The 23771-nt window shown below is 39.3% G+C and overlaps 2 protein-coding genes across 6 annotated transcripts in view; both read right to left on the reverse strand.

Annotated features, from left to right (window-relative positions):
* LOC113115454 (LIM domain kinase 1) overlaps nucleotides 1-1184 on the reverse strand; it is a 74626-nt gene extending 73442 nt beyond the window's left edge. The window contains exon 1 of the mRNA XM_026283027.1: nucleotides 821-1184. Coding sequence (XP_026138812.1) covers nucleotides 821-878 — 58 coding nt within the window. The 5' untranslated portion in view covers nucleotides 879-1184. The remainder of the gene's footprint in view (nucleotides 1-820) is intronic.
* Nucleotides 1185-4952: 3768 nt separating this feature from the next.
* LOC113115457 (elastin-like) overlaps nucleotides 4953-23771 on the reverse strand; it is a 64896-nt gene continuing 46077 nt past the window's right edge. For 4 of the 5 annotated variants that reach the window (XM_026283035.1, XM_026283036.1, XM_026283034.1 and 1 more), the window contains 19 exons: nucleotides 22242-22298; nucleotides 21027-21059; nucleotides 20175-20234; nucleotides 19953-19985; nucleotides 19102-19185; nucleotides 18979-19011; nucleotides 18707-18841; nucleotides 18579-18620; nucleotides 14370-14396; nucleotides 14252-14272; nucleotides 13317-13346; nucleotides 13153-13230; nucleotides 12598-12654; nucleotides 10088-10144; nucleotides 9769-9804; nucleotides 9039-9086; nucleotides 7860-7892; nucleotides 7333-7389; nucleotides 4953-6883 (listed from right to left, as the gene is read on the reverse strand). In XM_026283035.1, coding sequence (XP_026138820.1) covers nucleotides 6837-6883; nucleotides 7333-7389; nucleotides 7860-7892; nucleotides 9039-9086; nucleotides 9769-9804; nucleotides 10088-10144; nucleotides 12598-12654; nucleotides 13153-13230; nucleotides 13317-13346; nucleotides 14252-14272; nucleotides 14370-14396; nucleotides 18579-18620; nucleotides 18707-18841; nucleotides 18979-19011; nucleotides 19102-19185; nucleotides 19953-19985; nucleotides 20175-20234; nucleotides 21027-21059; nucleotides 22242-22298 — 968 coding nt within the window. In that variant the 3' untranslated portion in view covers nucleotides 4953-6836. The remainder of the gene's footprint in view (nucleotides 6884-7332; nucleotides 7390-7859; nucleotides 7893-9038; nucleotides 9087-9768; nucleotides 9805-10087; nucleotides 10145-12597; nucleotides 12655-13152; nucleotides 13231-13316; nucleotides 13347-14251; nucleotides 14273-14369; nucleotides 14397-18578; nucleotides 18621-18706; nucleotides 18842-18978; nucleotides 19012-19101; nucleotides 19186-19952; nucleotides 19986-20174; nucleotides 20235-21026; nucleotides 21060-22241; nucleotides 22299-23771) is intronic. The other variant, XM_026283037.1, reaches the window with a different exon arrangement.

Here is a 23771-nt window from a genome sequence, read left to right on the forward strand (position 1 = left end):
AACTGTATTTTCTATGACCCTAAACCAACTCAACCCTAAAACAACACCATTTAGTAAGTGTTTAAACCTTCTGAATTACAGGAGCACATGCAGTGTCCTCATAAACCACATACAGCGGCTAATCCCTCTGTCATACCCATGTTAATATACAAATGTGTGTCCCCAAAAACCACCCAAACCAGTGAACACACACAGAGAGAGAGAGAGAGAGAGAGAGAGAGTTTGCTGTAAAACCACACACACATTTACATGAGGGCAGATGCATCCAGGATAAGATCACACTAAATATGCAAAATATAAACAAAATACTAACATGGCACTTTGGACATGTAACACAGTAGTAATAGGTTTTGAACAAGTCTTTTGGAACAGCATGCCATTATGATACTATAGTATATTTTAGTTACTCTAGTATCACAGTGATATTACACATTCCCAGACTTTCTCATCCATGAATTTCCAAAACTTTTCTTTTACTTTTCCAGTCTTTTGAGTATATAGATTTGTACTAATAGGTGTAGTCTAAATTATTACACCATCTTCATTAAGACCCTCGACAGACAAAGTTTCAGCAAGTTTGACCTGAAAACACTAGATATTAAGTTTTTTGTTATGTACTAAACACCATGGTACTCATCCATAAACATGGTGTTGGTACATGATAATGGTATGCAGCAGCTCAGAGCTTCCCTCTGAGGATCTCTGGAGCCCGGGTGAGTGAGTGAGTGCTTCCCGTAGTGCTGCAGCAGTGGACACATGTGCTTCTGCTTCCTCACAGGACACAGTACAGCTGCAGTATACACGAGAGAGACGCACTAACCTTCCTCCTCTCCCATGCGTTCGTCCTTCCACGAGCAGCAGAGCAGCATCAACCTCATTCACGCGCCGCGACAGAAGCTCTCCGCTGCGGTCAGACGCGCTGGAGAAACGCGGCGCTGCACCTGCGCTACTACGGCGAAGGCGCGCTCATGAATATTACACGCGTCGCGTCACGCTGCTGCCTGATTAGCTGACGGCGTTGAGTCGGTAAGTAGGCGGGAGTCCGCTGGCGAAGCTTTGAGTGTAGTTTCAGTTTTAGTTACGCGCCTGGGCGCTTCCCGGGCCTTTGCCATAGTGGGACACCTCCAGACAGAGACCGTCACCGGGAACCGGGCCACATGAACACCGTCCCTGGAAAACACTGGCGCATGCGCTTGCGCTGTCGCTCTGATACTCTGTGACGCCGGTTAACAAAAAGGGAAGTCAAATTTAAAGAGCGCTTTCAAATTAATATATGTACGACTATATATATATATATATATATATATATATATATATATATATATATATATATATATATATATATATATATATATATATATATAATACATAGACATTTAATTGGAAGTTACAATTATTGAATTTTTGACTGGGAAAATGTAATATAAAGAAAAAAAATAAAGCTAAATAGACTTCAAAGAAAGAATGTAGGGCCCGTTTAGATATGTCATTAAAATCTGTGTTAAAGTGTAATTTATTTATGTGATGCAAGCTGTATTTTCAGCATCATTACTTCCTTCAGTTTCACATCCTTCAGAAATCATTCTGATATGATGATTAGCTGATTATCAATATTTAAAACATATGAATACATTTTTCAGTATTCTTTGATGAACAGAAGGATCCAAAGATCAGCATTTATATGAAATAAAAAAGCTTTTGCAACATTATACAATATATCATTCAAAAGCTTAGAGTCAGAATAATGTATATTCTTTGGAAGAAAAAAAATTATGGAAATGAATACTTTTATTTAGCAATGATTCTTTAAATTGATCAAAAGTAATTTTTTTCATAAAAATGCTGTCCTTTTGAAGTTTCTATTCATCAAAGAAACCTGAAAAACATTATCATAATTATTAATTATCATTATCATAATTAAAGTTTTTTTTTTTTTTTTGAGCAGCAAATCAGAATATGAGAATTATTTCTGAAGGATCATGTGACTGGAGTAATGATGCAAAAAAAAAAATCAGATTTGAAATCTCAATAAATTACATTTTGAAATATATTCAAATAGAAAACAGTTATTTTAAATAGTCTAGTAAAATATTTCAAAATTTCACTTTACTGTATTTGGATCAAATAAATGCAGGCTGAGACTTCTTTATAAAACATTAACAAGCTTACTGTTCAAAAACTTCTGACTGGTTGTGAATAGGCAACTTTAATTTTACTCTAACTTCAAGCTTTGATTTGGCTTAGAAATCTATAACTGCTGGACAATAACACATAATAATGATTTGATTATAACTAAAAACACTTTTTTATCACATAATAAGGCAGAATAGTTTCTATACTGTAATAAATGCTTTGTCAATTAGCACTGCATTTTTCATATACTTTATTTATCAGCTGTTGAAGATTATTTGAAAAAACATATTGTCGCAATCGTATTTGTCAGGGTTTGGGTAGAGGGATGAGGCGAGGACTCAGTGATGCAGAGAGAAGGACTCTTAAAAACTGCCCTGTAGGGAAAAACAGACAAAACCTGACTGGTACGGGTAGGCAAGGCAAGATGTGCACAGAAACGCAGATTAGTTTTTGGTGGCTGCATGCTATCTTGTGTGAACACGTGGTTTATGAGCTTGCTCATTAGCTGCGTGTTTATGTCTAATTCAAGCACATGGCTTGTGATTGTTTTGCTGGCCATGTGCTTGTTTTTGTTTTGTGTGTGCACATGGCTTTTGTCTTAGTTCCGATGTGCCATGTGCTCTCCTCAATTGTCTTGACCCCACCCATCTCGTTACCTGATTATTGATGTAATTTCCCCACATGTGTTCCCTCGTTACCCTCCTCATTAGTTCCCTATTTATTGTCCTTGTGTTTGCAGTCTGGTTGCTAGTTCATCGTTGAATATTTGTCTTTGCTTATCGTGCCTTGTCTTGCCTTGCGAGTCCAAATTTGTCTGTTTCCCCTATGGGATAGTTTTTGTTTGTTTTATTATTACTATTAAAGAGCCCTTCTCTCTGCATCGAGTCCTCGCCTCATCCCTCTACCCGAACCCTGACAGTATGTTTAATGTGTTTGTGTTTCCGAAAGTGTCTGTTTTTCTGTGAAAACAACTGTTCATACAGGGATAGCTGGACACTTTTGTCCATATTAGGAATTTCCTGGTGTGAATTTCTGCACGAGAGCGCCCTCTGGTTTTGAGTATGAAGAAACACACCGTTTGAGAGTTTACCGCTGAGCGATGTTCATCTCGTCTTCTGGGTGCGAATAAAATAAAACAGGTCATGCGCAGACTATACTATCTCATTGAGTTTAAATCTATATATATTCACACCAGCTCTTGAAAACCTCTATGTGAACACACTTGACCAAAAAAGTGCGTCCCCCACGTAATCTACGCCCCTGATATTAGGTGTTTTAGTTATTTGCTTGTTTGTTTATGTTGTATTGAGTGTTGTGGAGTAACTAGTCTTGGCCTGAAGGGGCGGTTACGCTGCACTTTTCCTTTCTTTGACTTTCATTGATGTGCATGCGATGCATCAGACCGGAAACGGAAGATTATGTGAAAAATTTTGCATTTCACTGCATTCCACAGTTCAAGTTTGGTGAACTTTGACCTGCCAATTAGCATCATGTGAAAGCATAGGGACCAGTAGAAGATTGATACATCACTGCGTGACCTTTCTGTACAGAAATTCAAAAATGGAGGAAGCGCTACTTTTAGCCGTAGTGCAGCATCCTATTTTATATAATACATCTTTAAAAGATTATAAAAATAAAATAAAAAATAAACTGCACGTTGAAAGTCTTCAGACGTCACGGACCATTGGCTAAACGTCTGATGCATATGGCACACAAAGTGGAAACACTTCAGGAATGTCGAAGTCGTCATCGCATTGGTTGAATTCTACAGGATTTCTGTGAGACGTGTGAGTCGCGTTCTTTAATGTTCCACCTGGAAACAAAATGGGCTTGTTTGAGATGTGCCTTCGCCTGAATTGTAGGTGAGAGTAGGTGGCTACAGTAAGGGGAGGGTTATATAAATAAATAAATGGTCAATCTAATTCTTAGGATAAAGAGAAAGTGTATCCGTTGACATTTTCAGCCAATGAGCATAAAGCTGTGTCGTCAGTCATTCGTTTCCCATCGTGCTTTGGATCAGTGCAGTCGGTGGAGAGCAACTGCGCTCGACTGCTCAATCCAACACAGCCACCTCCCCATCGCCAGAGAGCAAGGCAGACGTAACTCAGACACTTTTCTAAGAACCACACCAGTTTGTTACTGTGGCAACATGTCCATGCCTCGAAACATGACGATCAACAAAATGAACTGTGATTGGTTGTTTGGCATGTCAGTCAAACGGCCTCATGGGCGGGCCTTGGCTCATTAAAGCTGACATGAATGGTATGGGTACGCCTGACTCTAATCAGTTACACTTAATGAGATAAAAAATATTTAATTAAACTACAGTTACTTGTGAAAATGATAATGATTACGAAGGGGCTTGCATCTGAATATTTTCACACATATACATATTTAGTTGATTTCTTTCAGAAATTGCATTGTCTGCTCTAAAATATGAGACGCCGATGTCTCAGGAGTCTAGGACACATGCTTATTCAATAACTTTAATTTCCTATTTGGGTTTATGTGTATGCTTTATTTTTTAGGATGAACTGTTTTCCCCAAGGCACTGTAATCATATTCCCAACACTGGTTGTTTGGTATGTTGTTTATACAATGTCCAGTCTTTGATCAGAAATGTTGTAAAATACTCCGTAAACACACCCCGTGACCTCGTTACTTCAGTATTACTGTTGCTGTGTGTGTATGTTATGAAATCTGTGTGTGGTAATGGTTTTATTAATACAATAATCCACATGAAGCTGTGATTTAGAAGAGATGACCCAACATTCACATTCACAGTGTGTTTTACACAATCATGCACACCAAGAACGCCATTTTTAATTTAAAATATTTTATTTAATTTTTCCCTAGAGCAGGTAAAATGCCAGGATTTCCGGGAACTAGTCAGAATATAGGTTGTGGAAAAAGTGCAACAGCCCCGCCCCTTTATTTAAATAAGATGGAAATCCCGAGGCATGATAGAGGAGACCTGGTAGGGCTCACAGGCAGGTCAAATACAGCACCAGGTACATTAATACATGATAAAGTGTCTCTCCAGATGGATCGAAAAACAGTATCAACCAAGTATTGCAAAAACTGACACATTATATGTTTGAGAATACATTGGCTGGTGAGGATTTCGGGACACACACACACACACTGAGGAGATTTACAAACATCGCCTACACACACACACACTCACATCTTAAAATAGCACACACAGTTTTGCAAGTTCCACAGTGACTACATTGCAGAAGCTATTTTAAACAAAGAAGTTATTGTGATATGATGTGTACAAACTCGATAATTGGTCATGTCAAGTTCAAATGGTGCAAAACATACAACATAAGGCAAAGTAACCTGTTGTTAAATGATCCAACCTATGGTAAGCGTATGATATACATATGATATATATAAACTAATTCTATGTGAATACACAGCGATTAAAGAAACACATTCTTGGTCAAATGATGGAAGCACCTGTAGTCCCCAGGTCTGGGGGAAAACATAAGCACATCTTTTAATCTTCCAGGTTTTAACATACATAATGTACACGTCAGAACTATGATTACTATTTTACAGAGTTACTTTCAGTTTGTTTCCTTCACCGGACAGATACCAAAACAGATGACTGATATTAGACATAAGCTGTCATTCACTTCTGCTTGTTCTCAGCATAATCAGAGCAGAGCTCTTCATACTTCACACAGTACACAAGAATGAATGCTGTCAGACGTTCTGCCATCCACGAAGCTCTCTTAGCATAATATGTGTTGTTTCTATAGCTGTAATACACATTCACGCACACATCATGGCAGCCTGTTTTTCAAGCGTCTCAAACCAGGAGATCAGATCTGAATCAAAGACGCTCACTGGTGCTTCATGAAAGCCTAATCATCTAGAGGGTGACTCTCTCTCACAAAACATGTCAAGAACACGTCACGAAAAAGAAAAATCAATTATCATTTCGTGAGGAAAATGTAGAAGTTAGAAATAAATTCAATACAAAAGTATGTATATATCATGAAAGTATTACTGCCTTTAAAATAAAACTTTTTTATTAAAGTAATAGAACATTGGCATTGAGAATGACTCATAATTACAAAAAAAAATCACTAGATTTTTGGTGGGAAAAGTGTTTAATTGAAAGAATCGGTGCTCTTAAAACAGGATTAATTTTCTTTATTCAAAATATAATTTCTTTGTGTGTGTGTGAGAGAGAGAGAGTCACCCGTAAAGCACTGTAATCATAAAGCTGCTAAAGGGTTAAACTAACAGGCAAACTGAGCCTAAGCACAGCCAGATGTGAAGTATTTCAGCAGAATGACAGGACGCTTTCATTCACGAGTCGGCGAGGACACTGGAGGATGTGAAAGAGTCTAGCGCGCCAGATCGTGACTAAAAGCAAAAGAGCTTCGGGTGGTGTCAGAAACATCCACAAATAAGAGGTGGTGGTTAAAACGTTTGCAGTTACACAACAGCATTGCCAGCTAATCAACCCGGTTATAATAGGAAACAGTACGGTGATGGGATGTGCCATTAGGATTAGAATTATCTTCACAGAACACTAGATGTTCGGGGATCTGGATTTGTTACAAATGCAATCAGTACAAAACACTTGTGCATGTTGGGGTTTTTTGTTTGAGTATCAAAAGTACATTCTGGAGCATGCAGTAGCACCATGTTTCTTGAGGTCACTTCACATCTCAAGAGATCCTTTACTTTCTCCTCCTCCCGCAGTATTTTCCTTGGCAGCCGGCTCCTCCTGCAGAACAACACCACACACAACACCTCAGCATACATTAATTACCATAACATCTCTACTTCATTTGTCTGAATGAAGGTAAATGAAAGTCAGCTGGGCTTGAAATGGCATGAGGGTGATGACAGTTTTCAGTTTTGGGTGAGCTATCCCTTGAAAGGTGAAATAAAACACACTGCTGTTCAACAACAACAACAAAAAAAAGATTTTATCCATCATAAATTCGCCTGATTCATTTCAGAATCAAGTCTGAACTCAATGAGGAAAGATCCTCCAGAGCATCTCGACTGCTTTATACTTTTATAGACTCACATGTGCTCATATAAATCCAAACTTCTGAAGTAGGCCAGTGTTTGTGTGATTTAGGATCAGGACGTTTAGTTGAGGACATCAGAAATGAGAGCAGTGATTATGAGAACTGTGATTATGTGGCGGTGGGATTAATCTCGTACCTCGATAACCTGCTCCCAGGAATCCCGTCAGTCCACCTCCGTATTTGGCTGCTTTGGCTGAGGAAAGAAGCACACATGAAATACACATTATACAAGAACTGACCAACTTTGTACCTTGACTGCAATGGAAATTGCATTGGTTAAGAAAAATTCTGCCAAAATGCATACAGTAAATATATATAAAAAAATAATGCTGGATGTGTTAATACTAGTAATCTTCTGCTTTATTCAAATGAACCATCAAAACATAGTTAGCACTAACTGTACAGTTTCAGAACTGATTTACAGGGATTCCTGCTGTAGATGCCCCATATCTGAAATGAAAGTGTCTGAACTGTATGGACCACTTTTATGATACTCGTTTTACTTTCAGTTAGCTGCTTGGAGATTCTTGATTGGTTCAGTTCATCCCTTTATTAAATATAACATATACACTTTAGAGTTAAGGAGACTGAATGGGCTCAGCAGCTATTGCTCATTCTGCTGTTTCTTCCAGTGATGGTGTTAAGGGTTTTAAGAGTGTTTACCTTGTTGTGGTGACAGTCCTGCTCCATATCCTCCTAAAACACAAGAAATCATTGTATTGTGATGAGCTGTTCAAACCACATGAGTGACTGGGTGAAATGTGGCGTTGTGTCTAATTAAGAAAAACTGTGTGAAATAGATGCCTGCAGGAACGGAGTAAACCATCAGACAGCATCAGGATTACTGTTTGTTCCAGCAGGAGATTTATGACCAGCTGTGACCAAGAGCATCTGGACAGAAGTAATAATGAACCCACCGAGCAGCTCCACGCACTGATTATATAATAACAAACACATAATAGCGTGTGGTATGACAGCGGCTTGAGCGTCAGTATTAGCAAGCACCGAGACTCACATTATAGTTAGAATGCAAATATACTTTACATGATTTTTGCACTTCAAGCCAACATTTTCATAGCGAGCGGATTTCAACAGTTAAAGTGTCTTTCCATAGCGATCAGTGATGCTTTCCAGTGTATTGTCTGTCGGGATATTTTATTTGGAGAGGTCATATTATGAGCATTTATTTGATTCCTTCTGTTTGTGCATGAAAAATATCCAAAGTCATTCTCTATCTATATCAATAAGCACTGATTCTGAGCTCCCTCAGACATCTTGACTGTAGTCCTGAGTTTTCTTTCATGAATGTACTCATCAGTGTATCCCACCTTTAAATGAATCCCACTCAAGGCATATGCTAAAAAACAGTGGGCAGGTCCTGGTTGATTTATGTTAGTAGTGTGTTGTCACCATTTCACAGATCTCATACACTGACACACAAGAAGCTGTTTATGTTCACAAACATAACCGACTGTCTGTATTTATCCAAAGTCTGTGTGTTTTTCACATAACCTTGCGTGTTTTTGACAGTTGATGCAAAACATGCACAAGCCCCGCCCTCTTCTGAAAAAAAGGGCATTGGGGAGCAGCACCTCATGTGCATTTAAATACAAACACACAAAAACATCATATTTATGCTTCCCCCCCAAACATTTCCAACATGGAATAATAATTGTTCTGTGGTGTACTTTGAGCTGAAGCTGCACAGACACTTTCTGGGAACCCTTGAGACATCATCAAATTTACAATGGGCCTGAAAAGCTAAATTAACCACACAGGGGCTGAAATCTATAAGGGTATACAATATGAATTTAGTCTTGGATTATTTCTATAAAACGATACCTGGATATGCTTGTGGATATCCTCCATATCCTCCTGGAGCTACACCACCTGTAGGAAGAAAAGAGACAGATTTAAATCTGTTAGCCGTTGTCAATAAACAGGATTAGTATACATTATAACTTGTAATCAAAGTACAAAGGCTTCAGTATCTTGGCAAATGAAAGCACAGATTGAGATCACTTTGATCTCTTCTGAAATGCCATTGGACGCAAATGTAAGAGTAAGTTAGTCTTTTTCTCAGGAGAAACGTCTTTTATTGTGACTGTATTGTGAATATATATATATATTTTTATCATTAATGTGGATTGTCCAAGATTAAAATAAAGAAAGAAAGAAAAATAAATACAGCAAGTATTGTGACAGATGGTTTTGGTTGGCTTTGCTGTGTATCTGCATAAGCAGAGAAGCCAAACAAGGAAGATGTTTTGAAAGAATGGTGCTTGAGAGAACACAGTGACACCAAATCATTCCTCAGCGGACCAATACAAACCCATGATCTCACTGTATCGTGTGTGTGTGTGTGTGTGTGAGAGAGAGCGAGAGAGAGAGAGAGAGTGTGATTACACAAGTGTGTTACTGCTATGAGTGTGAATGTACATGTGTCGTGGGCAGGACAGAGAAATTTGTAAAATAACACCAACATGTAGACATATATTCAAGAATATGAATCGATGCCAATTTAGATCAGCGTGAAGCAATCATTCTTTGTCCAGTTGATACTGGGCCTCACCTGGCTGTGCGTATCCCGTACCCAAAGAGCCATAGCCTGTAGATAGAGTTAGATGTTAAACACTCAGCACAATCATAGCTCACAAAATTTGGAGGAAGACAATAAAAACCCACAATGTTAGATGCATTTCCCCAAATCCTCTAAACTTCCCCAGCAGAGAAGGTGTGCTGTTAATTGAAGCTTCAGTGTTAATCTATGGCCATGGGCAGTACATTTGTTCTTGGGGAAAATCTTTGAAAATGAATTTAGCAATGCTTTTGAAGTACAATGTGGAGTCGTGTTGCAGAGCATTAGTATTTTGAATGCTTTCTTTTACTACCTGGTTTAGGTGGTTTAGCACCAGCTCCCAAACCAACACCTGCTGGATACCCTCCACCTGCAACAAGATGATCGTATGTCTTTAACAACAGCCAACGAGGAAAGCTATTTCAATAGTATATTCAGTATTTTGGTAGAAAATGGTGTGTGTCATGTTACAGAGTCAACTCATGATCATTCATATTCATATATATATATATATATATGACACACACATGCCATTTTATTAGGTACACCTTGCTTGTACCAGGTTGGACCCCTTTTTGCCAATTCTTTGTGGCATAGATTCAACAAGGTGTTGGAAACATTCCTCAGAGATTTTGGTCCATAGTGACATGATAGCTTGCAGATTTGTTTGCTGCCCATCCATGATGTGAATCTACCGTTCCTCCACATCCCAAAGCTGCTCTATTGGATTGAGTTCTGGTGACTGTGGAAGCCAGACAAACAGTATGTCCAGCTATAGACAGGCTCTAAAAGTTTTGGGAAGTTGTGGCCTAATGGTTAGAGAGTCGGACTCGCAATCGAAGGGTTGTGAGTTCTAGTCTCGGGCCGGCAGGAATTGTGGGTGGGGGGAGTGCATGAACAGTTCTCTCTCCACCTTCAATACCACGAGTTAGGTGCCCTTGAGCAAGGCATCGAACCCCCAACTGCTCCCCGGGCGCCGCAGCATAAATGATGAACACTGCTCAGGGTGTGTGCTCACAGTGTGTGTGTGTGTGTTCACTGCTCTGTGTGTGTGCATTTCGGATGGGTTAAATGCAGAGCACAAATTCTGAGTATGGGTCACCATACTTGGCTGAATGTCACTTCACTTACCAGTTCTTTCATATGCACACTTCAAACAGAACAGTCAGTGAAGACGAAGAAGAGAATGACGTGTTCTCCCGGTGCCGGTTTATAGTCACGCCGGTAGTGACATCAGAGGCTGTAGCCGGCCAACAAGTTGGTGTTTTTTCAACGTATGTTTCAGACACGGGACACAACGAGGTGTTTCCAATAGCGGCCCCTAGAGGACGCAGTTCGAAGTTCCCTTGAAAGGGAACTACACTATTACACCAGCCTGAACCGTTGAGACAAGGCAGGATGGATCCATGCTTTCATGTTCAATACGAGAAATTCTGACCCTACCATCTTAATGTCGCAGCAGAAATCAAGACTCATCAAACCAGGCAGTGTTTTTTCCAATCTTCTATTGTCCAATTTTGGTCAGCCTGTGTGAATTGTAGCCTCTGTTTCCGGTTCTTAGCTGACACGAGCGGCACCTGGTGTGGTCTTCTGCTGCTGTAGCCCATCTGCTTCAAGGTTTGACGTTTTGTGCTTTCGGAGATGGTATTCTGCATACCTTGGTTGAAACGAGTGGTTACTTGAGTTACTGTTGTTTTTCTATCATCTCCAACCAGTCTGCCCTTTCTCCTCTGACCTCTGATACTCGCCATTTTCATCCACACAACTGCTGCTCACTGGATATTTTCTCTTTTTCAGACCATTCTCTGTAAACCCTAGAGATGGCTGTGTGTGAAAATCCCAGTAGATCAGCAGTTTCTGAAATACTCAGACCAGCCCGTCTGGCACCAACAACCATTCCATGTTCAAAGTCACTTAAATCCCCTTTCTTCCCCATTCTGATGCTTGTTTTGAACTTGAGCAAGTCGTCTTCACCACATCTAGATGCCTAAATGCACTGAGTTGCTGCCATGTGATTGGCTGATTAGCAATTTGTGTTACCAAGAAATTGAACAGGTCTGCTGTCCTTTGGATTATCTTAAAAAGGAAGTCTAAATTACACTGGCTATTCTTTGGGACTGGGGTGCCTCAGGGTTTGAGGCTTGGCTCACTCCTCCTCCCAATATACACAATTTCAGAGATCTCTTTTTACCCTCATAGAAACATTTGGTTGGAGCAAAACTTTGCAGGACTGATGTTGGCCAACTCTGTAGTGCAGAGCACTGGTTATTCATTCTCCCCACCTACAATGCCTGCTGGACCTGAGACTTGAACCTGCAACCTTAGGTTACAAGTTTGACTCTCTATCCATTAAACCATGACTCAAGTCATGAGGGCAGTCTTTTTGTATTCGCTGGGAACCCGACACCATAGTTTTGTACTTTTAGTATTTTTCAAGCTACAGGAACACTGCTAAATGATCAAGTAATTTGGTATTGCATTACATCTCACCGCAGAACCTGATTTTACCAAGTGAGACATGTTCCTGGGACAACATCGTTGTTGACCCTGGAACAACATTGTGATTAACCAATCAGATTTTTAGAACCAGTTTATAGATTTTGTGAAGTTTACGCTTAAAATCAGTGTTTGGTGCTTGTACATCAGTGTCATTCATCTATCATTTCCTCTGATTTTAGGGATTACTCATGGTTAAGGTTAGGTTTAGGTGTAGGGATATGGTTAAGAATATATTTTTAGAGTAAAATGTTGTTCCAGGGTCAACAAAATATGTTGATCTAGGAACACATCGAACTTGGCAAAATCAGGACGTGCACATCTCACCTGCTCCTGGTATGAGTCCTGCCCCTACACCTGCAACACCGCCTGCTCCTCCAACACCTGGACCAAACACACACACAAACACACACACACAAACACACACACACACTGGGTCTAGGAGGGTGCTTTGAGTCAGAACCTTATTTAACAAATCTAAGTTTGCTTAAGCGTGATTTTCTAAACAAAGTCCAGGCTAAGACATTATTACAACTGGGATATCATTTCATATCTGCTTATAACAGTCAAGATAAGATTTTGATCAATTAATTCTAATATCTGAATATCTTAGTGTATGTGAACTTCGTTAATGTTGCCCAAGTAATCTGTAGCAAAGGTAGTTATATGGGTATATTTCAGATGTGGCCAAAGTTGGTCCTGGAGAGCCACAGTCCTACAGAGTTTTGCTCCAATCTGGATCAAAATTCACCTGCCTGCAGCTTTCTAATAACTGTTAGATTTTGATTAGCTTGTTCAGGTGTGTTTGATTAAGGTTGGAGTGAAACTCTCCATGACCAATGTTGACCACCCCGGTACAGTATATATGATATAGGATCTTACCAGGGGCTTTCAGAGGTTTGGCTCCAGGTAACACACCAGTTCCAATTCCAGCAGCTCCAGTGCTACCAGGAAATGGGCCTAAAACAACAGGATCAAGAAACATTCAGCATGATTTTTACATAGGTAAGTGTTTTTGTCTTTATTGATGGACTAATAATACTTACCATATCCATATGGGTAAACCCCACCAGGACCTGTAAACACACAAGTGTACTTTACAATTAAATATTGATCAAATATAGGTGCCTATCAAGGGGAATGGTCATACTTGAGCATTTCCACAAAATGTTCATTTGTTTGTTTGTTGTTTCTGTGTAGACTGTGTAGAGCAGTGCTTAGGTTTTGGTGCATGTGGATATCTATTCCACTTTTCATATGGAAGAACTTACACTTCCTGAGTTTCCCAGTGGGAGATTGTATACAGTTCTTTATTGTCACAGAATTATATTTATCTGTTACAACTATGCTTGATGAGTGTATACATCAGACTTTTACCCTTACACTGAAAATATTGTGGAGGATGATGCTTTAATGTCAGATGGATCATGGTACTCTAGACTGCATTATGACATTCATGTATTTACACAGTACAAAATATAGCATGGTTTTACCATAGTAGCGGTCTAAATATATAAAAGGTTAGTGTGGAGTTGGCATTATCTGGCCTGTGTTTTTTCCCCCATGTTATGAGGACAGAGAACTTCGTCACAAGTGATTTTACCGTGCTCCCAAGTGGTAAAACTAAGTAATGAATACATTTAAAATATTACTGTGGATTATTTTATGAACATTTTGTCCTTTCCCTGTAGTGACTATATTATGAAAGGGTCTCTATGAACGACTATAGAGCTTTGGACTGTGAATTTGATCTTTGATTGATTTGATTTTGATTATTTTAAATGGGTAATTCCAAGTAAACTGGGCAAATTTAAGTTAGTCAGGAAGTAGCTGGGTTTTAACAGGAAATTATACACTATGTTAAAGGAAGTCTATTCAACTTCTCTCACATCTCAGGATGAATGAGATATCTGAACACCTCGACATTTAATTCTAGGTAAGTCACACCTCCAGTGTCTAATGTTGTAGACTGAGGACTTACCAGCTCCAGGTTTAGGAACACCTGAATTCAAACACAGAGAACACAGATGTGTGAGCTGCTAGACACATACTTACTGATGCTGGTAAACTGCATGCATACTATCTCTATTTGTACTCACCAGCACTAGGCACTCTTTGTGCACCACCTGAGTAATAGAACATGTCATGGTTATCAGCATCTATAGTCAGATGAATGCACAAACACAGCCCAACAATGAATACAACCCCTAGTGTGACCAGCAGTGACCCCATCTGGGTCATTCTCAGGAAACGCTATCTTTCAAACTCCATGATGAATGACTGATATAATAACATCGCAGATTATAAAGTTTTGATAGATCTAATCTCAAGTGTGTACTGGGTAATGTGTTAGGAATGAAAGGATGCCATATCGTTTGATGAAAATTATCAGCCTACAAAGGGCTGAATTCAAAAACCACCCCAAAAGACAAAGACAAAAAATTCAGCAGTCTAGTCCTAATCCTCCATGAACTGCCTGCATACTCTCTCCACATGAGGCCGGTGTCGGTCGACTTGTGCTACTCTGTCAGATTTAAAGAGTGGGTAGTGCAATTCAACAACAATGCTACTGTAAAGTTATGGTTTATTAACTTCTACACCTACTACACCCTAAACCTACCCTTAAAGTAATGCAAATACAGTAATTATGTGTTATATTCACAGTTGTAGCTACAAGGGATTCAGCTACAGGAAACCAGCAATAAAATGTAATTTAAAAAAAATCTACCTATTACCTATTACCTACCTATTGTTTTATTAAAGTCCACAACTACACTAACCCTAAACCTAATCTTACAGTAATGCAGATACATTAAATATTGTTGTTAAGCATAGGAAAAACCCAGGACCCAATGCACCACTGTAGGGTCTGACAATGGGTCCAAGGATTTCCAATACCTGATGGCAGTCAGGGTGCCATGGTCTAGCCTGCAGAGGTCTGTGCATCCCTCCTTGGATATGCCTCCCCAGACAAATCACTGACCCACCACCAAACCAGTCATGCTGAATGATGTTTCAGGCAGCGTAAAGTTCTCCACAGCTTGTCCAGACCCTTTCACGTCTGTCACATGTGCTCAGGGTAAAGCTGCTCTCTTCTGTGTAAGCCACAGAGCACCAGTAGTGGACCTGCCAGTTCTGATAAAGCCAATCGAGCTCCATGTTACCGGGCAGTGAGCATAGGGCCCAATAGAGGACGTCAGTCCTCAGGCCACCCTTATGACGTCTGTTTCTGATTGTTTGGTCAGAAACATTCACACCGGTGGCCTGCTGGAAGTCATTTTGTAGGGCTCTAGCAGTGCTCACCCTGTTCATCCTTTAAACAAAGAAGCAGACACCAGTCCTGCTGATGGTTTGAGGACCTTCTACGGCCCTGTCCAGTTCTCCTAGAGTCACTTCCTGTCTCCTGGAATCTCCTCCTCCAAACCTTCTGGTAATGGCACGTATTGATGGGTCATTCTGGAGGAGTTGGACTGCCTGTGCAACCCCTGTAGGGTCCAGCTATCCTCATGCTACCAGTAATGACCACTGACCCTAGCTAAATGCAAAACTAGTGAATAAAAGTCAGAAAGATGAGTAGGGAAAAAAATGTCAGTGGTCTAACCTATAAAACCATTCCTGTTTTGGGGGTTTTCTCATTGTTGCCCATCTAGTGCACCTGTTGTTAATTCCATGAACACCAAAGCAGCTGAAACTAATTAACTGACCAGATCAATATCCCAGGAGTTTAAATGACTTGATGCTATACTCGGATTAAAAAGTGTTCCTTTAATTCTTTTGAGCAGTTTATTAAGATGCAATTCCTAATGAAATGACTTGTCAACTCTGGATGATTTACCCATAAAATGCCAGTCATTACCCACACAGTTAATTTTTGTCCCTGCTTGGAACTGATCATGTTCTTTCTTAGCACCATTCTTTACAGAGAAAAATCCTGCTACAGGTACAGAGTGTCAGTAACAGGTCTGAGAAAATACAGATTGGCAATCTCAAGTGCAGATAGCAGCAAAGGTTAAAGGGAAAATGAAGCAGCATTTAAGTTTAATGGTAATGAGTTCCAATACATTTAGACAAGACATTTCTACATGCCACAGTAGATCTTACTTGGCTCAAGGACCTTAACGTATGCTACAATAGGTGTTGGTCCTGCCAAGAAACAACATGTTCCACCTTCAACTCTTGCAGTTTAAAGACAAGCAGCATAAAGATGACTAGCTCAGAGGCCAGCGGAGGCAGAAACCAGAGGCCGCTGCCATAACAGGGTGCATTGTGGGATGAAGGAAACAAGCTATCGATTGTTATAGGTTTCTAGGGCTCAATTTAACAGATGGGCAGAAAAGGAATTTACCAACAACAGGACAGGTGAAGACAATCAGTTACAGAGAGAAGAGAGGCTTATACAAATGATCAGCAAACAGATACAGTAATATTATTATCCGTTAAAGATGCCATTTTATCGTCAAAACCAATGTGAATATACTGTGTCTAAAAAAAAAAAAAAAAAAAAAATGACAACACCTAGACAAGCTAGAAACATATTTGGGCATCATAGGCACATATCTGACATAAAACCATCTGAGATCCTTGCTACTGAAATCTTGCTAAGATACTTAATTTTAGCCAAAAAGACTCTATCTCCACTAGTAATGGCTAGCTATCTCTCACCTGCTTCAGCAATACTCCTGGAGATGATGGTTATTACCATCCAGACAGTGTAGAGCTTCATCTAGATGCGTTGGTAAAGGCTATGTCGTGGCTGGTTAGGCTAGTGCATCCCTGCACACTGTGGTGGAATTGCTCATAGAAACAGATGGAGGTGTGGGCTGAACCCCTGAGGCAGGTAAAGACCTACGTTGGCCTGCAGACCTTGCCCTGCATGCCAACAAGTAGATTACCAGATGTACTGGCCGTTCATTGGGGGAATCATTATGATGCCCATTCTCCCAGTGTTTGGCTAAACCTGCGACATGTAGTGCACTGGAAGGCAGCAGATTGTACTTGAGTTTTTTTATCATTCTTTGCAAAACACCACTGTTGTATGTGGTTGTTATCAAAAGTTGTTTAATCAAAAGAAGTGCTATCTCTTTTGAGCAAAGGAGTCCGGCTTCTGTAGCCACTATTCTGTATGCTTTTCTATGATAGTACTGCTCCTGGGAGTTCTAGTAAGTGTAAGGCAGATGGGAGTAGACCTAACGTTCCTCCTAGTAGGCCCTCCAGGGGAGTTTCCATCCTCAACTGCAGGGATTAGTTCAATTCCCTAGCCTGAACAGTTAAAGTTATGATTTTGGCCTTTGGTGGTAAACCCCATATTAAATTCTAGTCTAGTCTATTTTTTATTGTTAAAGCTCCCTCTACTAGGAAAGTGTATGTTCTGAAGTATTTCGCATCATAGTGTAAGAAGCGTCATTTGGATTAAGTCCATTGCCTGGAATTCCTCCAAGAGAAACTTTCCACATGTGCAGATCAACAGTATTTTATTGGGGAGATACTCCCTAATTTCGCATGGTTTATATGGGATCAGATAGTTGAGGGCTTTCTGCCCAGCGGGAACTCCTTCTTGGACCTATCCTAAAAATATTGGAACCTCTTTGATCCTCAAGAGTCAGTGTCGGATGATTGCCCTAGGGCAGGTGTACTGAATCCTGTTCCTTCAGTTTCAACCCTACTCCAATACACTTGTCTGCAATTATCAAGTCCTTTTTGCAGAATGGAATAATTGGTATACAGTTGCCACTGGTGTCAACTCATGACGCAACGCTGAATTCCTATTTCCTGAGTAGGGAATGAGATGCTGCGTCTCATTGTCATACTTCAGGCAGGCCTGTGCATCTTCCATCAGATAATCTGAAGACGTGATGTTTGAGATGGCCTTTTATGGTGTAGGTGATGCAGTGCACTATGTCAGCTGACCTCTTGATGTGATTGCACACATTCTTCAGACACGGTTATGCCGAGGGCATTCCCCATAGTGTTATCGCATGATGCAGCATCTTGTTCCCCATTCAGGGAACCAGGGTTACATATGTAACATTTTGTATAAGGCACATTTTAAGGGGATGTGACTAAGTAAATGTGTATTTCTTTTCTTTCGTCTATGAAATAATTGGATATGCTTGATTTTGCTTGAACTGACCCCGATTTAATCACCATTATTTGTCTGTACTGTAACTGTTTTCAGAAAACTGTTTCAAAAATCTGTACATTATTTGAATGAGCAACTACTTTCTTTCTTTGGCAACAAACTGAGTACATTACAATTAGGAGTGCATAGATATTGCTAATTTATCAAACAGAATCAGTTTTGCATTTACCCGGTACAGCAGTCCCTCCAGGAGCCAGCGTTGGAAGCTTTGCTGTGGAACAAATACATTAGCTTAAATCAAGCATGGCATACTAGGTGCTTTCCAGGTATTTGGTGGATTAAGCCTATTTGTTTTACCTGGTTTTCCACTTGGTGCAACGGGCAGACCAGTACCTCCAGGAACACCGATGCCAGTGCCGCCCGGTACAACCACCAAGTCACCACCAGGTGTTGCTCCAGGAGCTGCTATTCCAGTTCCAGTGATCCCAGTGCCTAGCAAACAATGGGAAGATGTGCATCAGGTCAATTCCATTATGCATCTTTACCTTCTTAAAAGGCAGGTAAACACAGGTTTAGATGGACCAGCCTGTTAAGTAATGTATGAAGCTAATATATATAAACTACTGTACCAGTTTTAGGAGGTTTGACTCCCCCGGGATATCCTGAAAAGATTGAAAGGAGTCTTATTGATTGCTGGTGATTATTATCTCACACTGATAGTGACATGTTTGTAGGTCAGTTGAACCGAGTACCTCCAACCCCAGCTCCTGGTATCAGTCCCGTGCCAGTTCCAGGCAGTGGTGCTCCTGCGGAACCAGGTATTGTACCTGCACCTCCTGCAGGCAACCCATGTCACCAATCATAGCATTACCTCATAGTTTGCACTAACATCTCTTTTTCTACAGTTTATTATGATTCTTTTGAAAAAAATGTACAGGCAGCTGCCATGACTAGTTATTTTGGTAACCCTTTAGATTAGGGGATACATATGCACTATTAATAATTTTCCCTCAAACTTTCAATTTGCTGCTTACTGACCGTAAGTAATGTACGGTTTAGGTATGGGGTGATTTAAGGGAATTAGAATATGGTCATGCATTACCATGTGCTTTATAGAGTCAATATGCAAGTAATACACATGCTAATAAACGACTACTTAGTAAATTATGTTCCATAATCTAAAGTGTTATCATAATTTTATTGTAATCAAAAATAATGGTCAGTACTTTCTATTAAATATTTAGAATTTTGCTAGTCAACTTTTTTTTCTATAATGAAATTAACTTATTGAAGTTCATAAAAATACTTTAATAAAGCTATTGGCATTATGTAACTGTATATTCTCACGAATGGTTACTTGCATATCTACATACTTCAATACGAAATAAGTTTTAACCATTTTAATTTGCTTTTAATAGGCAGTGTCCTAAATTACTCATATATTTATATCATGAGTAGGCTGTACACACCTAGAGTGAATATGATTTAAGACATTTTTCAAAAGTCCTATTAGTTTCTTTTGGCGTAAATAGAAGTATGAAAAACCTAAATAAATACAAAATATTAAAATACCTTTTTAGGTAGACATACAAATTTTTCTCACCATATTTCGGAGGTTTAACTCCTGCTGGATACCCTGCAATACCATAAAATCATTTAAGAGAATGAATCTTTTAGATCACAATTTATGATTTATAATGCTTACTTGATTTTTATGAGAATTCAGTGAAAGACTTTTAGGAATAAAGCACAAGTGAACTGTAATTTTAATCAAAATATATCTTGAATAAATGGCGAGACTGTATACTGTATGTAATAAAAATACCTCCAGGTACACCTCCAGGTACTCCACCTGGTACTCCACCTGGGACTCCACCTGGTACACCTGCCCATGGATGAGATTTGGCATTAAAACAATGAAGAAACAGAACAGAAGTAGTGACAGATCTGTATTGGTGTAATGCACATCCAAGTGTAGTGATGATAAAATAAAAGCATGGTTTGGTCATATGCCTTGGTTGTTGACTGGATGTTGATTTGTGAGTGGGGCTCTCAAAAAAAAAAAAAAAAAATTTCCAATAAAATTGGGTTGAAAGAGATGAGAGCTTGCAGGATTGGAGTTTATGAGAAATCCTGCATACTTCGCTAGAGAGAAGATTGTTGATTTCCAGTTAAGATAGTGGTTCTCATATCCTGGTCCTAGGAACCTACTGCTCTACACATTTTTTATGTATTTTTTATCAGACACATTCAGTTCAGTTCCTGAAACTCTCTCCTAATGAGATGATGATCAGAATCAGTTGTTCATTAACGAAGACATAACAAATGTTCAGATTGATGGGTCTGGATTTGAGTTATGACATTTTGATTAAAAATAAATCAATTTTGTTTTTAATTTGAGAATATGTCAATCATTCACAAGAAGGTCTATAAATTGCATTTAGAAAACAGATAGGGAAAATTTTCATTTCATGCCAACTTTTATTTCAGTTTAGAGCAGGGGTGGGCAAGAGTTTAGTGCCAACCCTGTCGAACACACCTAGTTAATCAGGGTGTTCAGGATTATTGGAAAATAACTGGCAGGCTTGTTGGAGCAGGGCTGGAACTGAAGTCAACAGCAAATATATTATTCAATATATTAAAACTCCTATATGCTATAAAAATGAAAATAATTTACCATATTTAGGTGGTTTTGCCCCAGTCCCGTATCCTGTGAAAATATGAAATCTGCCTTTACTTTCGGTAAAAAGCATCTATGCAAATACACATTTGAGAAAAAGTATCAATCATTCTGTTACTGGCGAGAAATCATCCACTTATTTCTGCTGGATCTACCTGGGACCAGTTCTTCGCTACTGTCTGAACATCATGGGAATTGAACTCTGCTGGTTGTAGTTCTATTGTACCTCATATGTTTATCTTTACAGAATATTTTAGAGTGAAGGAGTTTCTTAGTCGCATCAGTTAACTACTGGTGTACCTCAGGGTCTGGTTCTTAGCCCCCTCCACTTCTGGATATACACAACTACACTGGCACCTATCATCCAGATAAATTTTTTCTTCCACTGGTTTACTCAAAAGATAAAGACATGCAGTATTATTCTTTACTTGCCTCAGTCTGGATTCAACTACACCATCTCTAAATGCCCGATATACTTCACACAAAGTTAGTTATTGTTCTTTATTTGGGGGCAAAAATAAATTGGAAAAGGCTAAGCGACATATACTGTATACTGTATCCGAATTTTCCAATTCCAATAGATCAATGTAAACAAGACTTGCAACACTCGCGTCAGCTGTTTCAAACTGCCTAAATGTACTCAAAACTAATTTCTTTTCAGCCTGATTTCATTTAAAACTATGTCATATCAGTTCATGCTTCAAATTATTTTGAAGTATATCGGGGCTTTAACTAGTGCTCCAATGACACCAACTCCAGTTGAAGCTTCTGGTCTTCCTGGCAAGTCCAGTGCAACACCATCATTATTCATCTAGGCTCATCAACAATATTAAGTTTATGCATTTAGCAGACGCTTTTATCCAAAGCGACTTACATTGCATTCAAGCTAAAAATTTTCTCCTAACAAGTGTTCATTGGGATTTGAACCCCCAACCTTGCACTTGCTAACACAGTGCGTCACCACTTGAGCTACAGGAACATCAATATGTATATATGTATATAGTAGCTTTACTACAAAAGAAAGATCAGACACTTTCTATCTGAAGATAGAAATCTATGCAGCGGAGCATTTGAAGTTCAGTGAACCAAAGAGAGAGGCTACATGTTACACAAGTTTAGAACACAGCAAGAATTACATCACACCATGTTGTTGTCTAATCAGGGTTAATGTTGTAGTGTACTGGCTGAATATTTGGAAATGTAATAATTTACCTCCATATCCAGTTCCTATTCCAACTCCACTTGGGACTCCACCAGCTCCACCCAAACCTGATGACAAAATAACACAAGGAAGGACATGCAATCATAACTTGTATCTTCTGGAGCAATGAAATATAATTAAATGTTGCAGGGCATTAAAGTGCCACATGTTTTGGAGTGGAAATGAAAACATGTTCAGCAGAATTATCTGATTTCATATTTTATGCAGTCAAAGACTCTTTTAAAAAGGTCCATTCTTTAACTGGCACACACACACACACAAATTATTGTAAAATGTTAATAAACAAAACTTTTATAAAATAAATGTATTGATAAATCAATTCCAAATCTCAAGTCTATGTAATTTCTTCTCTAGGATTTGTATGTCTACCAATTTTTACTAGTCAGACTAATAATAAAATATGAAAAGAAAGCAAAACAAAAATAATAGAATTAAGACTGGAAACATCATGACATTTAAAACAATAATTAAGACTAAAAAATAATAACATTAATTTAATAATTAATATCAAGTTACTCATATGCCTGAGAAAAAAAAGTTTTAAGAGAAGATTTAAATGTAAAAAGTATAGGGGAAAATCTAAAATGGACAAAGGTAGGGAATTCCAGAGCTTAGGACCAAGAACTGAGAAAGCTCTGTCGCCTTTGGATTTAAGTCGAGATTTTGGAACATTTTGTCAGAACCTTTGTGTTGCAATGTGTTATTTTGGCCACTAGAGGTCCCCAATGTGCACTCACATCAACATTGTGCCTTTTGTAATCAGTGTAATTGTTTTCACATGTTTCTCATTCTGGGCTGTCTATTTAAGCTGATCACTTTCTTTGTATCTTTGCTTGGTTATTATTGTTCCTAAGCAAGTTGCTGCCGTAAGTCTGCTCTAGTTACAAGATCTATTCTTTGAAAGTATTTTTTGAATTGTTTTCCTGAGAATAGTTTTGCAGTTTTCTCTCTGAGTTTTTGTTTTGGAGACTGTTTTACTATTTTTGACCCGTTCTGGTCTGAGGATTTTCCTGTTTTATAACCTAACTCTATACAAAGGATATTTTGTTCCCTTTTGCTGTTTTTGTTAAATAAACTCTTCTGAGTTAAGTTTACAAGGCGTCTGACTATTTGGGTTCAACTACCTCCTGTGGCTCAGCGGTACAAATTAAGACTCTGGCATCAGAGACCCAAGTTCGAGCCCCGGTCCTGACAGAATAACCAAGCCACATTATGAACCCAGAGGCGCCAAATCCTCAAGAACTCCTTGCCACAGCTGCTCAGTATGAGTCCACAGTCCAACGCCATGAGTCAGCACTAGCTCAGTAGGAGGCTTTGATGGCTAGACACTCCCAGTTGCTGTCTGATCTCATGACTTCGGTCCGTCAGATCTTTGACCGGCTGCCCTCTACCTCAGTTACTGCTTCTCCTGCTGCCTCTGTACCCCTTCCAGATTTTCGAGTGCTCTCTCCTCTAAGTGAACCCCGCCTACCTCCACCACAACATTTCTCAGGTGACCCTAGTGCATGTGATGGGTTCCT

The sequence above is a fragment of the Carassius auratus genome, chromosome 15 (genome assembly GCF_003368295.1).
Source record: "Carassius auratus strain Wakin chromosome 15, ASM336829v1, whole genome shotgun sequence".
Lineage (NCBI taxonomy): Eukaryota > Metazoa > Chordata > Actinopteri > Cypriniformes > Cyprinidae > Carassius > Carassius auratus.